The sequence below is a fragment of the Parasteatoda tepidariorum genome, chromosome 3, assembly GCF_043381705.1.
Source record: "Parasteatoda tepidariorum isolate YZ-2023 chromosome 3, CAS_Ptep_4.0, whole genome shotgun sequence".
Lineage (NCBI taxonomy): Eukaryota > Metazoa > Arthropoda > Arachnida > Araneae > Theridiidae > Parasteatoda > Parasteatoda tepidariorum.
Window position 1 is genome coordinate 89,761,293 of NC_092206.1, and position 16,245 is coordinate 89,777,537.

A 16,245-nucleotide genomic window follows, 5' to 3' on the forward strand; every position below is an offset into this window, starting at 1 on the left:
GTTTTAACTAAAGTGAAGTATGTTAACGGAGCTTTTCCATTAGACTTCATTCTTATATTGTCATTTTTTTTTTTTTTTTTTTTGTATGATAAAACAGATAGCTAAGCTAGTAACATAGAATACAGAGATTCTCTTTGTTAAAGTTATATTTCAGAACTAAGAAAAAAAAATTCTGTTTATCTTTTGATTTTCTTTATTAACCTTTTTTTTTTATCAGTGTGTTTATTATGACAGCATTTTTTAAAGAGCGTTTGTGTCTCTAATGAACGTTATTCTTTTACGGTAACTGTTTTTTAAAAATATGGCAATGTGAAAAGGTTAAATTAAGATTTTGGCTTTAAATCCATTGTTTAAAAATTAAGATTTTTTTTTAGGTTTTTATCTCACTTTTTCTAAAAACTTATGTTTTAATTATGATGCGGCAATTCAAGGAGTCTTTATTGGACTTTAATCGTAACTTTTTTTTGAAAATATGGTAATTGAAAAACTGAAATGTTTAGCTTTAAAATTTTCTTTCAAAAATTAGATTGATTTTTATTTTTTCTATTTTGTTTTTGTATATAATCTTTGTTTTTACAGGCATTTTTATAATAGTGCTGCATTGCTAAAAACGTTTTTGATAAACATTATCTCTTTTAATATTTTGTGGATTTTTTCTTTTCTTTTCAGAGAACATTTTATTTTTAAATTATCACTCTTCAAAGTAAAATAAATTATTATAAGACTTCTAAAATTGTAAACACATTTTTATTTAGTTTAAATAATGCATCGTAACAGAGAGGACCTGAAAATGTAGCGGGGTATTTCACAAATTTGACAAATAGTTAAAGGGAAATATCAGTGTCAAAAGTGACAGTTTGGTTGTTTAAAGTTAGAGTTCGCAGCACTGCTATAATATCTGACATGTGACCCATGTTACATCTTTGTACAGTAGGGAACCGATTATACGGAACGATCAGGACCGTCGCTATTCCGGATAACTGATTTTTCCGGTTTTCTGAATCACTACAAAAAGCTGTTTTTTTTTATTGTTAAACCCAACTAAAAAAAAAAAATTTGGAAATAATCTTAAAAAGTAGAAAAAACGATGAAGAAATACACTAATGATTATTTCCAAAATGATGGTAAGGTAAACATCTTTCTAAAAAGAAAGAAAAATCCTAAAATCTTATGAGGAAAAAAAATTTTTTTTTTATATGGCATTCATCGAATTTCGTTCCGGTTTTCTGATTTCCGGATAACAGGTTCTGTACTGTACTTATATTTGAAAGTTTTTATTCTACCAGACCGTGTTAAAAAAAAACAATATGTACATTTCTTTCGCAATTTCAGTTATTTGGGCAACAAAATTTACTATCCTATTTTTTTCTTGAACTTTTATACTTGAAAAACTACCTTTTGCAACATCAATAGAGGAAAAACCTGGAATTTCTTTAGATTTTCATACTGGTCCAATTCTATAAACTTTTCTCCTTCTTTAGTGGATTCCTTTGAACTTTTATACAATGGATTTGTTATACCTTTTATACTTAACATATGTTTTTCAAATGCAGCAACATCCCTTTCAATATCCTGTTTGGGCCACTGGATTACTTCCACCGCATTCTACAAATGCTCTCATTCCTCTGCCCATATAACCCTCTTTACAGCAGCCCATCAACTACATCTTTCCTGCGAGTCATGGAGTAAAATTGCCAATAGATTTTGATGATATTGCAAAGTGTATACATCTGTTTGAATTGGGATAATGGCCCATCACTAAAAATTTTAATTTCTTTCAATGTCGACCATTTAAATTTATCAAAAAAGATTTCATTGAAAGTGTGGATTGCATATTTGTCATGCTACATATAGTCCTTTTTTTTTTCTCTCCATACAATCTAGTTGAGGAAGCCAAGCAATAGCAGTGTCACTGCCTACGAGTCCATATAAATTTTTCTAATTCGAACTCATCAATTACATTGGACCGTGTACCTTAATTAAGAAACTGAGCACAATCTTTGCTTCTGTTATTTTTGTTCCTCTGATACCACTTTACAGGCTCTTGTAAATGATCATCAAGAATTTTTATCACAAACTGCATAAAAAGGAAATTATTCTTACATTTTTCACACAGTCAGTTGTCGCTAGTAGGTATATTTAGTAATTCTATGCAATTATTGAACAAACAACTATGTGATTTTAATAGTAAATTCACATTTTCATGAATAACACGTAAACACACAAGTGGTGTTTTATCTACGCATAAAATATAGATAGGTCGTAGTACAGCAAACTTAGATTTGCCAATTATGTTCAAATGCAACTGCTTTAAAACTTGATATGCTTCCATCAAGGTGCCCAGCGAGTACTTTTTTTTGCTTTGAGGACTTTCTGTCTATCTTCTCTGACAATCGAGCACTCAGCTCCACCAGAAGTCTGGTAAGAAATTTTATCAGATAAGTAGAAATTTATTACAAATTTTTTTGTTTCATCAGAAACTTTGTTACTGGGCTGTTTCTTTTGTTTTGGTAGTAAGGTTACAGATTCACAGAGTCTGTGTAGAAGATTACAATGTTTTCTAGGGGAATGCACTTTTCGCTTTCTTAATAGCTTTTCCCAATGTCTGAGGGCATTGAATTAGTTTCAAATTAAATGATAATTTCATTCTCAGTTAAAATCCTTTTAAATGAGAACGTAAAAATCAGTGGGATGCAAAAATGGGGGTAGTTGTCCCTGAAAAGAGAAGCATAATCACTAGACAGGGAACAAAAATCTTTTTAAAAAAAAAAAAAATTTCAAATTCTCCATTATAAATTCATTTTTAGTGCAAATGTAAGTAGAAATTATGGTAAGGAATTAATTTTTCCCGACAAAATGTCCTTCATTTTTATCTCTCAAACGTATAAATTTAAATCTTATAGGAATAAGAAAAAGATTTAAATTTATAGAGAATATTTTAATATAATACTTTTACTGCTTATTCTTAACACACCTTAAAACTTCAATAGGTTTGAAATAGTTTTTTCATAAAAATTGTAATAAAAATCGATTTTTTGAATGCCAGAAGGGGTTTCACATTTAGACCCCTCTCTGCCTGCCACTTGTAAGAACCTAAACACTACACAAATTATAATTGTACTGTGCAAAGAAATAAATGGACCACCCTGAATAGCTTATGATCGGATCTTCACATTCTAGGACTTAATCTTAAAGGAGTGAAGGGGTTGACCTCAAATATGCTAATTAAATATTGCAGACCATATTTTAAGTTAAAAAATTAAAATAGAATTTTAAAATTCGATATCTTATTTGATAGATTTCGCTCACATTTTGTATTTCGCCATGCATAATTACATTCTTGAAAATGATGTAAAAAATTGCATACCTTACAATTAAAAATTGTTTTACTATTATTAAATAATAAATATTTGCCGAAAGTTATTTTTTGCTTGAAAATATCTTTGGAATTGCATGCAAAAAGTTCTCTAGATATGGTAAAATACACGAAAAGTAAAATTAACAATGAGGTTGGGATCAAACTATTTGGAGGTCAGGATTCTGAATTTGTCAAAAAAAGGTATGTTTATTCAGAGAAAGTGAAGATTAGATGAAAAGTTATTCGGAATCGTTCAATTTTTTTTGTGCATACTAACAGATGTGCAATTATAATCCCTTATATTCAATTCAGAAGCATTGAAATTTCTTCATTATTGGGCATTGCAACCTTGGTGTGTTAGCTTGATTGCCACATTCAGTACAGGGAGGGTTAAAATTCCCACCAACACTTGAAAACATATTTTCTAACCAAAATAAAATAGAAAATTTTATTAAAATCCTTGTTAGATCATAATTATACTCGTCACAACAGGTTTTCATACATGTTTTTTTTATTATTAAATCATAATTAGTAATTTAAATATGGCCTCATTACATATGAGCTCTTGTTAAATCAGAATAAGCAAGTTAGAAAGCAGTAACAAAATAAAATTTGAAAAAGGGTTGTGCAATGTTCTACACTCTAGAAATTCTGTATTTTTTTTTTTTTTTTTTTTTTTTTTTTTTTNGAGAGAGAGAAATCTAAGGTTTGCCTTCCAGTGGGTGTAAAAATGTACACGCTTTATTGTAGAGAAATAGAATTTTGTTCAAAAATTAACAATCTGTATATCAAGGTATGAAAAACCTCAATTTTTTCAAGTCCAATTAGAATTTTAAAACATCTCCGGGCATATTTGGTTGTTGTTGGCCATTAAGCAGAGGGGGTGCCATCTATGGCCAAAAGTTTGACTTTTGCCACACCCGATTATAGGGCGGATCCATTTATACAAGTACACCCACCTATTGTAATTTTGACCTGAACCAGAGAACGATCCATCTCAATTTCAGTACCCTCAGATGTATTGAGTTCTTATGGGAACATGGAGAACTTTGTGACCCGACAGATTAAGCAGGCACCAGTCATTATCTACTACATGGGGTGTCTTTGGCAGGCTGGATTCGAACTCCCGTTCTGACAAACGCGAGTCCAGCGTCCTACTAACCAGGCTATCAAGGCAGAGGGGTGCCACCTACGTCCAAGAAGCATGTTTAGTAATATCATTTTTGACATCTGTGCGCATGCAAGGTTATATTATGCACCTTCATGTTGAGTAGGTTATCCTGGAAATCGAAGGAATCTTGTGAAGAATCATATTTTAATCAAATTCTGATCTTAAAGGTAAATTTTTAAAAATATATTCCAAAACTCGCTACAGTGAATCATCTGAGAACCTAGCAATAATTTGACTATAAACGATGGTTTACTTAGTACAAATTCTTATAAAAATGATTTTTAGCATATGGTTGAAAGTAATGATCGCACTAATACTTAATATGTTTATAAATTATTAAATAAATACTGTGAAGTCCTCGTGCAGCGAATTTATCCCTATTGTAATTTTATCAGAATTTTAAATAACATAAAAAATATTTACAATATAATGAAAAAGATGTATCCTTTAACAGATTTTTCAGATATTTATCATTCGATTTTTCTCATTCAAACAGAAGAAAATCGCAATTTCCGTACAATTCCGTACCAGTGTTTAAATGTTATTCTAGATTATTCTTTTCTTCGCTATATAAAATCTGAACATAATTTCATACTTGTTTAGGGTAATTTTATTTTTCTTAATTGATATTTTAAAAACAACCTTAATGGATAACAGTTTACAAGCAACACTAAAGGCTAACTAATTGCAGTTGATGACATAAAGTATAGTTTAAATTTTCATTTTTCATGGAAATCTTTTTTGAAAAAAATTGATTTTTAACAATTGATTTCTACAAATTCTATTCAAATTGAAATTAATGTAAAGATCAACAAATTAAAAATTAGCACACGAATGCAAGGTTGTCCAATTTATAAATTAAATAGGCAAATATTGAAAAAATATTTGTTATTTATCTATAGAGTACAAACTTATCTTTACCTGGACAAACATAAAACTAATATCAGAAAATGTTGGACACCTGTAATCAAAATGGAAAAATTCAAAACTATAAAAAAAAAACAATTTATTTACAAATAATATTTACATTCACAATAATTTAGTCATCATCAGAATCCTGAGCTTTACTTTCTATTTCTGAGTAACTATTTACAGCTTCAACCAAATCTTCTTCACCTAACTTCAGCCGTTCTCCTTAAAAATGAGAAAAGAAAACATAACAAATGCATTCAAAAAATTTTTTAAAGCATTAAATTTTTAGATATTATAGTGCACTGTGGGCCAGAAGACAATGATCTTTGGCCAAAAGTCAAAATTAAATTTTCAACTCAACTTTTTGAAGGCAGTTTTAATATCGCCCAAATTAAGTATTCATAATTATTCCAAACATTACAATTTACCTTTTGGACCAACAAGAGTACAATGTAGTGAAAAATATGCTAACAAAAATTTTTTTAAAGCAATTTTTAAATTTATATTTCAGAAATATATATAGGAATTTCACATTCCTGTTACATTTTTATCAGAGTAATTAGTCTGAAATTATAGTACAATGTTTCAATGTGTTGGATTAGTTAATACTCTTGACAAACTTATAGTTTATATCTTATCATTTGACATTTTACAATGTTTGAATCACTTTCGAAACTTATTTCCAAAAAATTCCATGAGGTAATTAGCTAAACTTTTTTTTGTTGTCTTCTTCGATGTTTCTTCTTTTGAAAAAACCTGCCCCATTTTACGCATATTGCAAAGGTGGACTAAATATAACAAAAAACAAAAATTATGTTTTTTCCTTCATGTTTTCGCGTTATTTTGTAATATTACTTCGGAAATATAATTTGCTTTTCATTTTTAATATAAAATTACGAAAATTAATATATTTTCATTGCTATATTTAACAATTTAAACGTAGTATATATATTTTTTATTTTTTTGCTCGCCATATTTCAGCCGCCATTTCCCCCCCTCTTTTTTTGATATTTTTTGTGTATTTCAAAATTTCAACTATGAATTCAATTTACCTGCACATAAAAACCCTAAATAAAACCCCCAAAATTTTGAAACGAATTTTATCGAACTACTAATTTTGGCCACGAAACCTTGGACGCTAGCCCACTGTGTAGTGATAGAATTTAAAAAAAAAAAAAAGAACATCATTACTTTTAACTCGGAAAATGACATGTTAAATTAAACATTTTAATTTGCATTGGAAAATAGTAACAAACATAATAGTGTGCAAACACAGATTGATTTTTAAATTTTTTTTTTTTATTTAAATGAAAATTTATATAAAATAAGCATCAAGAAATTGAAAATCTAATATTTATAATTCAGTTGGACCTGTTAAACTAAATACAGCAAAAGAAGTTGTGACGTTTAGATAATTGTTGAATCAAATAATAGCAACTTTTAAAAAAAAAATTTTTTGTGAAGGTTTTAACTTAAGTGTTATATTACCCGATTGAAAATATCATTTGTTTCAAAAATATACAAATATGAAATATTGTATTGTACTCAGATTTCATATTTGTAAATTTTTGAAGCAAATTAAGTTTTCAATCAAGTAATATTTTACCATTGGATTATTTGTTTAATATTTATAGCTATGTTTTTAGGTACTGGAAAACACCATTACTAGTTAAATAATTATGGCATTATACTACAAACTTATTTGTTTGAAAAATTAACAGTTGTACCAATAGATTCAACTCAAAAATTGAAGAGATTCAGAACGAGACATGATTCTTAGAATGTACCCATAATTATTTAGCTTAAAATGATAGGTGCTATGCTTTAAACTTAAAAGAAAGAATTGTAGCCATGGTTGATATCATCGGGCATGATCCGAACACGCTTGCCCTTACCAACACTCTAGGCGTGATTTGGCTCCAAAATTTTTTTTACTTTATTTATGATAAAATAAAATTTTAAAGACAATTTAAGATAATTAGTAGGAATCTTCTTTGATAATAGTTTTATAACTAAAAAATCATATATGTTGGAATTATAAGTGTAACTATAAGGAATTATCATATTTTTTTTTTCTTTTTTTAATTTACAAGATTTTACAAACTTAAAACATATAAATACAGTAAAGATAAGAAGAAACACTTCTAAATATTAACCATAAAATCTGATACGTAATTTTTAAATAAAAATTGAAGGTTTGGGAAATTAAATATGCAGATCTTTCCTTTATAAAGTTTAACTGAAATTTAAAAAAAAGTTATCATTCAGAATTTTTTTTTTTTTTTTAAATTTCACTTGAATTATTGTTTAAGTTTAATTGCATTAAGAATGGTATATGGTACAATAATTAAGTATATTTCAAGTTTTTAGATTTAAAATTATTCTTTTGAGGGTTTTTAAAATACTCTTACAATTCAATTGAGTAAAATATTCTTTCAATTTGAGTCCTTTTTAAGGACATTTTAAAGCAGTTTTGTTAATACTCACTGATTAATTCAGCAATGGCTTTCTGTGTTCTTTTCTCCAATTTTTCAAGTTTCTTTGCAACATCTCTTTTTAGATCCCAGTCAGGCTTACGGGGTGCCAAGCTAGCTAAATCCTGCAAAAAATTCAAATGCCTTCAACTTTTAAAAATACATCATCATTAAGATTTCTAAGGCATATAATTATATTGAAAATTTTCTTATAAAAGAGATAGTTAAACAAAATATTTTTTAACAATTAAAAAGAAAGGAAATATTATAAATAAATAGAATAGATCTAAATGAAAGATAAAAATTGAATTGCTTTCAAGCTTTAAAGAATAGGAAGAATAAAATTCTCTATATTTGAAGAGCTGATTGATTTAAATAACAAATTAGTGAATTAAGAGAGTTAATGAGATTGTAAATTAATAATATTAGTGAATTAAGAGTGTTAATGAGATTTAAATTTTATACACTAATGGTAGACTGTTTTGCTTTTATTTCTTGTTTTCAAAAGTTTCTAATTCACAAAATCTATAAATTCTTATCACTTCTTTAAGCCATTTGCTTCATGGCATTCATATTATTAGCATTTTTATTTTCTACCAAAACAAGGGTTTTCATTGACTGTTTATTTCTAAATGCACTTATATTATTCTTCAACTTCAAAAGTACTTAGAAACTTACTTGGTTCCTTCATCCACTAAAATCTTCAAAATAAAAAGACTTAGCAAAATAAATAATAAGACTAAAATAAGAAAGTTATTCAATAAATTTCAATTAAAAAAAAAAGACATTACACTTGCCTTTATCCACTCAGCTTTCAATTCATGAATTTAAAAAAAAAGAAAAAACAGCAGTTAAAGTTGGCCAAAACATGTAACACTTGTAAAAATGATGCAAAGGTAGAAGCTAACTGGCAAAAACAACTAGGCAAAAATAATCTAATCAAAATTTCATGTCATCAACATTCGCCATTGATTAATAGAAGTTGTTAAACAATGTCTTATAAAATAATTTTTTTTTTTGAAAGCAACAGCTAAAAAAAATATTTTAATACCAATATTTAAGCTAGAAAATTTTGTTCTCTAAAAAATAAAATAAAAAAAGACAGTTTATTCAAAATGACAAACTAAAAAGAAGTTTCTTAAATTTAGCGCAAAAAGAAAATAAAAAACAAATAAACTAATTTTATAAAAAGAATTCATATTTTACATCATTCTTTTTTAAATTACAGCTTATATATTTTACTATAATCAAAAAGAAGTTTCACAAATGTACACTATATGACCAGAAATCAGATTTACATTTAATGATTTAATGACATCATAATTATTTTAACATTATAAATTAGATACTTCACTTTCCGATACAAAATAAATAAGAAAATTTGTCAATTTTTCATGTAAAAAATTTATAATAAATAAATAATAGTACAGCTGCCAACATTTACTAGAAAAAATCCACTAGATTTTATGAAATATAAATTTCATGATAACTCTAGAATAATATGTAAAATATTTTATATATAAGTAATTTTAGGGATTTTTATTGTCATCAAAATGCAAAAACTTTATTAGACTTACAACAATAAACGGTTTGCAATATTTTTCATTCAAGATTGGCATAAAATGATCTTGAATTTTATATGTTTTTTACTATGTCAACTTATAATTTTGAATGTTACTATATTAGTAATATTTTTTTAGGATTTCTGTGACGTATTTCTCTAATACTAATATCTTTCTGCAAAATACTTTTAAAAATAACAAATATACATATCACTAATTTAAAGTGACAGAAGTGTAACTTCAAAAAAAAAAAAAAACTCTTTTTGGATCAAATAAAATAATTCTTTTTTGAATATGTAATATTTTTTTATTCTAATATTATGGGCAATATTCTCACATTTTGTAGGGGGGGGGAACACACTAATTATTTCCTTTCTTGCGTTTTGCAAATTATTGTCACATTTACACTTAATGTAATGTGACAATTTTAATTTCTAATTTTACCTAAGCCTTTAATTTTTCTTTAAACATTATTCCTCTTTTTTTTAATTTTAGCAATCTTTTTAACTTTCTTGGTGACCTTTCTCATGGTCAGCGCACTTCCTGTGGGGAAAGTCAACCAACCCCTCTTTTCACGCCTTTCTTTTTCTTTAAATTCTCTTGTCACCCATTTCCTTTTAAAAGATATTTTTTTTGTGACACAAAATGTGTTGGAATCATATTGCTTGTTTGTTACACAATAATCAAAATAAGTAGTTTTACAAAAATAAATGTTTAGTTGAACAGAAAGTTTTGTGTGATTTTTAGCTTTACCTTTATAGCTATTATTTATCGCCTTTTTTACTTCTGTATGTGGTGAGTACCTTTTTTATTGTTATGGGCATGCATATATGTGAATTTATTAGTTTTTCTTATTGGAAACATCAGCTTACTGTATTAAATCATATATATTGTTTCGATATAGCATGACTTTACCTTATTTATCATTAATCTTTAATTTTCTTAGTTTTCACCCTTATTCTAAATTTGGTGATACCAATTTATCCAATTTGTTCAAACCTCACACTTTGCGACCCTTTGAACCTATTGGGTTATTGTTATCCCACATTAGCATTGTACTACCACTTTCCTTAACGATCACATTCCCCTTTAATTTAAAATAATTACCTTTTATATATTTCGGCCTTAATTATATTTATTATGACATTCCTATCATTTAACTATTTTTTAATCATGACTATATCCAATTACTAGTACATATACCAAATATTTCAATCTATTAATTATAATTCATAAATAACTTTGCTTTATACGCACCAAATAATAATTTTATTAAACTCTTACAATTATCATCACATAAAAAAAATCATTTAAAAAAATGTGAAATCCGTAACAGTAACTCTGGGGAAAAAAAAGATCGACGACAAAATCGCGCAAAACAAATTCTTCAAAAACAGATTACTAAATAGGTGTTTTCCTTTCGAGATTCAGTTGTTGTAATAAATAATATCGTATTAAAAATATCAGATTTTAAAAGCTATGAGGAAATCAATAGTAATAACTGCATAAAAAAATCAAACAAAATTTCTGCATAAAAGAAAATCAAAATTTTTTACTTCCTAAAGGAAAAATCTTTCTGCAAGAACTCGGTAACGTTCTGTGATAATGTTGCCCTTTCAAAATAAATCTGACTTGGGAGACAGCAATTTATTATTGATTAAAAAAGACTTTTTAATTAACTTAAAAAGGGAATTCTGCATAAAAATAAACTAAAATTTTAGAATTAAAAATTTTAAAAAAAACTTTAAAATGATAACTAGAAATGAGGCTTTGATTGATGATAATGTATTAGTAATACTTATTTAAATATTCAAACAACCAATAAATTGTATACAAATTCTATTTCAACCGAGTGATTTTTTAGGAAACTTGCTCAATTTTAAGAAATTTTCAAAAATGCACAATAGCCAGGGGAATTTTTTTTAAACCAATGGTAAAATCCAGCAGAGTTGGCAACTATGTAATAAGGTAAACTTACAACTTCTTCAATTAAAGGTTCAGGTTTGGCAGCTTCAAGATGGTTCTGAATTTCTTCCTCAACTATAAAGGAAATGAATAACTGAAAATTTAAATAATAATATTGGACTGAAAGAGTCCTAGAACATAAAGATCTGACCATTAGATCAAAAGTTATTAAGGGTAGTTCATTTTTTATTCTGTGCACTGTACAAAGACTTCTTTTAGGAATTAAAAAGTGCAAGACATTTAACAAATTCACAAATATTTGACAATTTTCCAGCATTTCTTGTATTAAATATTCTCTGTCAGAGAGGCAAAATATAGTGAAAAAATTAAATATAGAAAGAAACAATTATTTAGAAAAATAAATTAGCTCATAAAAACAAGAATTAGATATTTCTTAATAATTTCATATGTTTAAACAAGCCATTAATTATTCTAAATCATATTTATGAATTTTTCTTTTCAATCTTAAAAACCTTTTACTTTAATTTTGAACACAAGTGTAAATTGAATCCTCCTACAAAATCCCACTCTTAAAAGTAGTTAGGTAGGAACTATATTTCAAAAATAATTTATAATCACTACACAAAAAAAAATAGTTATAGTTAACTACAAAAAAAATTTATGATTTTTTTGATCACCAAACAAAACTGAACTAAACCCATAGAAGGGTAAGGCCTACTGTGCCCATCTCAGTTTTCTTCACCTTTGGGCTTTGGGGTGCAAGAGCAGATGTTCCAGTAAGGTCCCAACGCAAAACCCCCTGTGTTTAGTTCCCAAGCATGATCGGTACTCATTTTATCGACCCACTGAAGGGGTAAAAGACTGAGTCAAGCCTTGCCCAGTCCAAGTTTCAAACCGAGGACCTGTCGCAGGACAGTGCAAAAGGCTGCAACCCATCCCCGCCTTTTTCTTATCACTGGTTAATGATAAAAATTTCAAACGGAATTTCAAACGAAAATATTAAATATGCAAAATATAAATGGAATCTAGAATTATTTATAGACTTTACTTATCAGAAAATGGAATAGATCAAGAAATGGAAAAGAAAGAAAAAGAAAGAATATAATACCTGATTCTGGTTTGGCCTTTGGCAGTTGGCTTAACCTCAATTGTTCATCATTAGGAGTGTAATTTCGAAATAAAGGCCTGCAAAACATAATACCTTTTTATCATGCCTTCATATACTACAATACAATAAATGTAAATATAGGGTCTATCAAATAGAGTGCAAAACAAATACATGCAATTAAACATGTTGATGCCGATGAACATAATTTTTGCATAAACTTCAGTGTATTAGACAGTAAATACTTTTAATTAGTAAACTTATTATGATTAAATGATTTTAAATATTAAAATTCACACGAAACTGGAAAAAATGGCAATCTAAGAATTTTTTAATAATAATAAAATAAAAAAAACACAACTTTTTCTTTAAAAAAAAAAATAGATTAATCAAAGATGAGAAAAATGTAATGTTTTTTTTTAATCAAATGATACAAAAGATTATTTTATAATAAATAAATTGTATTGTTCATAGCATCAAAGTAAAAAAATATATATAACATTAAGCAAATGCAAATAAAGATTATGAAAAATTAAATTATGAAAATGTAAGACATTTAATGGATTTTACAATGATTTAAAATAAAACAAAAATTTTGAATAAATTTATAGCTCAAAATAAGATTTACCACTTAATTGAGAATATATTTTCAACTTTAGGAGATTAATTTTTGGTGAATTGAAAAAAGGTTTTATGAATGTTAAATCGAAAAACTTCAAAAAAAAAANAAAAAAAAAAAAAAAACAAAAAAAAAAAACACTTAATTACTTTTAAAAAGTACCAAAAAATAAGAAACAAAGCTAAAAAACATGGCATTCCACCACTTTCTCTCTAATTTCACGTGCTGTAACAAAATCACATTAAAATATCTGTTTTTCAAGTACCTGTATTTGTTTTTCAACTATTTCGAAATTAGTAGAAACAACTGCCACAAAAAAAAAAGAAAGATCAAAATATATCTTGCATTGACTATAACATCAACACGAATAAAGCATATTAAAACTGATTCTTAATATGCGCAACTTGAATCTTCACTCAGAACTATCTACTAAAAGTACAGAGAAATTGTAAACAAAGATACCATTACCTAAGTTTGAAACCTAGAAAAATATAAATTTTCTTTAAATTAGATTTTTTTTAAAACATGGAATTACAAGCACAATTTATGTAACTCTAGAAGAATTGAGAAGTAATTCTTAAAAATATTCATTAAATCTTAGCATTGAAATGTTTGTGAGCGAACATACTAAGGAAGAATATACAACGGAAGTACAAAGAATATACAAGGAAGAATATACAACGGGAGTACAAAGAATATACAAGGAAGAATATACAATGGAAGAAACAAAATAGCTGCTAAACCTTAAAAAATAAATGTTTATATAAATTGCTGGATACCTGATAGATCTCTCAACACAGAACAATTTGAACAGATGTTTGATTGATTAAGTAGTTAAACAGTGTTTTCATCTCAGAAAAAAAATGGGTGGGAATTTCTCACCCTTTCTCAAAAACAGGGTGAGATTTCAAAAAGTTANTACCTAAGTTTGAAACCTAGAAAAATATAAATTTTCTTTAAATTTGATTTTTTTTAAAACATGGAATTACAAGCACAATTTATGTAACTCTAGAAGTATTGAGAAGTAATTCTTAAAAATATTCATTAAATCTTAGCATTAAAATGTTTGTGAGCGAACATACTAGAAAAGAATATACAACAGAAGTCATGCAGTAAGAAAAACAAATAGCTGCTAAACCTTAAAAAATAAATGTTTATATAAATTGCTGGATAACTGATAGATCTCTCAACACAGAACAATTTGAACAGATGTTTGATTGATTAAGTAGTTAAACAAAACTTGTTTTTATAATATTTCATACACTGTAATGTTACAGATTGTTTCATTATTTATTTAACTGAAAAAGCAAACTATTTTAAGATTTCTAACTTTAAATCTTAACAATTGCAACCTGAAATGCTGATGGTATTTTATTCTGCCAACAGTTTCGGCAACTTATGACTAGTTTCAATCCTTTTGTTGTCATTTAATTTTGACGAAATATATTTGAAACTTACTTTTAAGAGGCGTTTTAATTTTTAAAAAAATTATATTGATTTGGATTATCATACATTGTCAGATTATTATACCTAGTCAGATTTCCTAGCCTTTGATTATTATACCTAGTCAGATTTCCAGGTACCCACCAATTACCTAGCAGGGTAGTAAAATTCATTACCTAGATCGGCGAATGAATTTTACTATACTCTGCACCAGTTTTTCGTTTCAAGACGTGATACAGGATATCACACCAATTTTACCAATCATCACTCCTTTATATTTTCTATTACCAGATTCAGAACTATTGTAATTTTAAAATTATGGTCAATTCCATGAAATGGTATCAGACATGACATCTGTCATGTCTGATACAGATAATCAATCAAAATTTGTGAAGATATTTTGTAGCTAAAATTATGCACAAAAAAAAAATTGTCCAACTTTAGAAAATTTGAATCTTTTAAATCCCGTGCCCCTTGAAGTTGGCATCAATGATTTCAGCAATATATACTTTTTTTTCCACTTGGAAAACAGACTACAGAAATTAATGAACTTGATTAAAATTCACCGAAAACGGCTTACTAACTTCGGAAGCTCTTCAGTGCTAGCATTATTTTCAGAACCATTTTCGTTAGTAACACGATTTTTTAAATTCCTCAAACGTTCACGCCTCTTAAGGGCTTCTGCTTCAAGTTTACTAGTTTCTTCGATATCCATTATGTTCTATCAATCTTGTTTCTGTCAAGGACAATTCACACATTTGTTTATTGTTTACAAAATTAAAAAAATAAATAAAATTTAAAAAATAATTAGACGAGAATAGTTCACTTCACTTCAAAAAGAATATGATATTTTTTAATGTACTTTATTCTTAAAATATGAAGGGAAAAAAATTTAAAAAGTGCGTAACAGAGGAAGATTTAATATTTTTTCAATATATAAAACGATATAATAGTTATTATAAATCAATAATTTTTACTCGCACTGGCTTGAATGCCAGACTTTTTGGTGATCTACTGAAATGGATGATCGCCAAGTGAATTCCATTGGCGATCGAAATGGGTTGCTGGTGGCGATAAAATTATTGGCAATGAAATTATCAACTCCTGTCAATAAAATTATTGTTACAATAATGAATTAATTAAATTAAACTTCAAGAACTTTTCTCAACTAGTTTTAAACTTCGCAGTTTGCATTTTAAAGCATATGATTGTCATATTGAGAGAGAAGAAAAAAATTCTTATTATTTAATTCTATTATTATTTATTATAAATTCTTATTATTCATTTTACCTTATTTATTATTATTTATTATTTTTTTCCTTTAATCAAAGGGAAAAAAATTTGGCACAGAATCCCATAATTATATTTTCGCGCGAAGTAAATATTATAAGTACTCATAAATCAAATAAAATAATTAAATGGATAAACCCATTTAACTTGAAAAAGGAGAAGAAAATTTTTGGTAATATATGTTAAGAAATGGACACTACTATAAAAAAAAAATCCTTCCAAACAGGCTACACAGTCTAATCCCTTTAAACTCGTAGAAAATATTCAAGAGCAGCGGAAAAAGGGACAACCAATTTCTGAAATATTTCCCCTGTGGGGAATTAATCTTAGACTATGTCAACCTTCATTTATCAAAAGGTACCTCAAAATAGTATTGAGTTAACAT

General features: G+C 27.1%; 1 protein-coding gene across 1 annotated transcript; it reads right to left on the reverse strand.

Moving 5' to 3' along the window:
- Positions 1 to 5,518: 5,518 nt before the first annotated feature.
- LOC107450746 (coiled-coil domain-containing protein 12) lies at positions 5,519 to 15,380 on the reverse strand. The gene is made up of 5 exons (XM_016066628.4): positions 15,155 to 15,380; positions 12,512 to 12,588; positions 11,456 to 11,517; positions 7,929 to 8,040; positions 5,519 to 5,663 (listed from the first exon to the last, which is right to left on the reverse strand). Exons 1-5 carry the CDS (start codon positions 15,283 to 15,285, stop codon positions 5,569 to 5,571), a joined length of 477 nt encoding a protein of 158 aa, XP_015922114.1. The 5' UTR covers positions 15,286 to 15,380; the 3' UTR covers positions 5,519 to 5,568.
- Between the last annotated feature and the right edge of the window lie 865 nt (positions 15,381 to 16,245).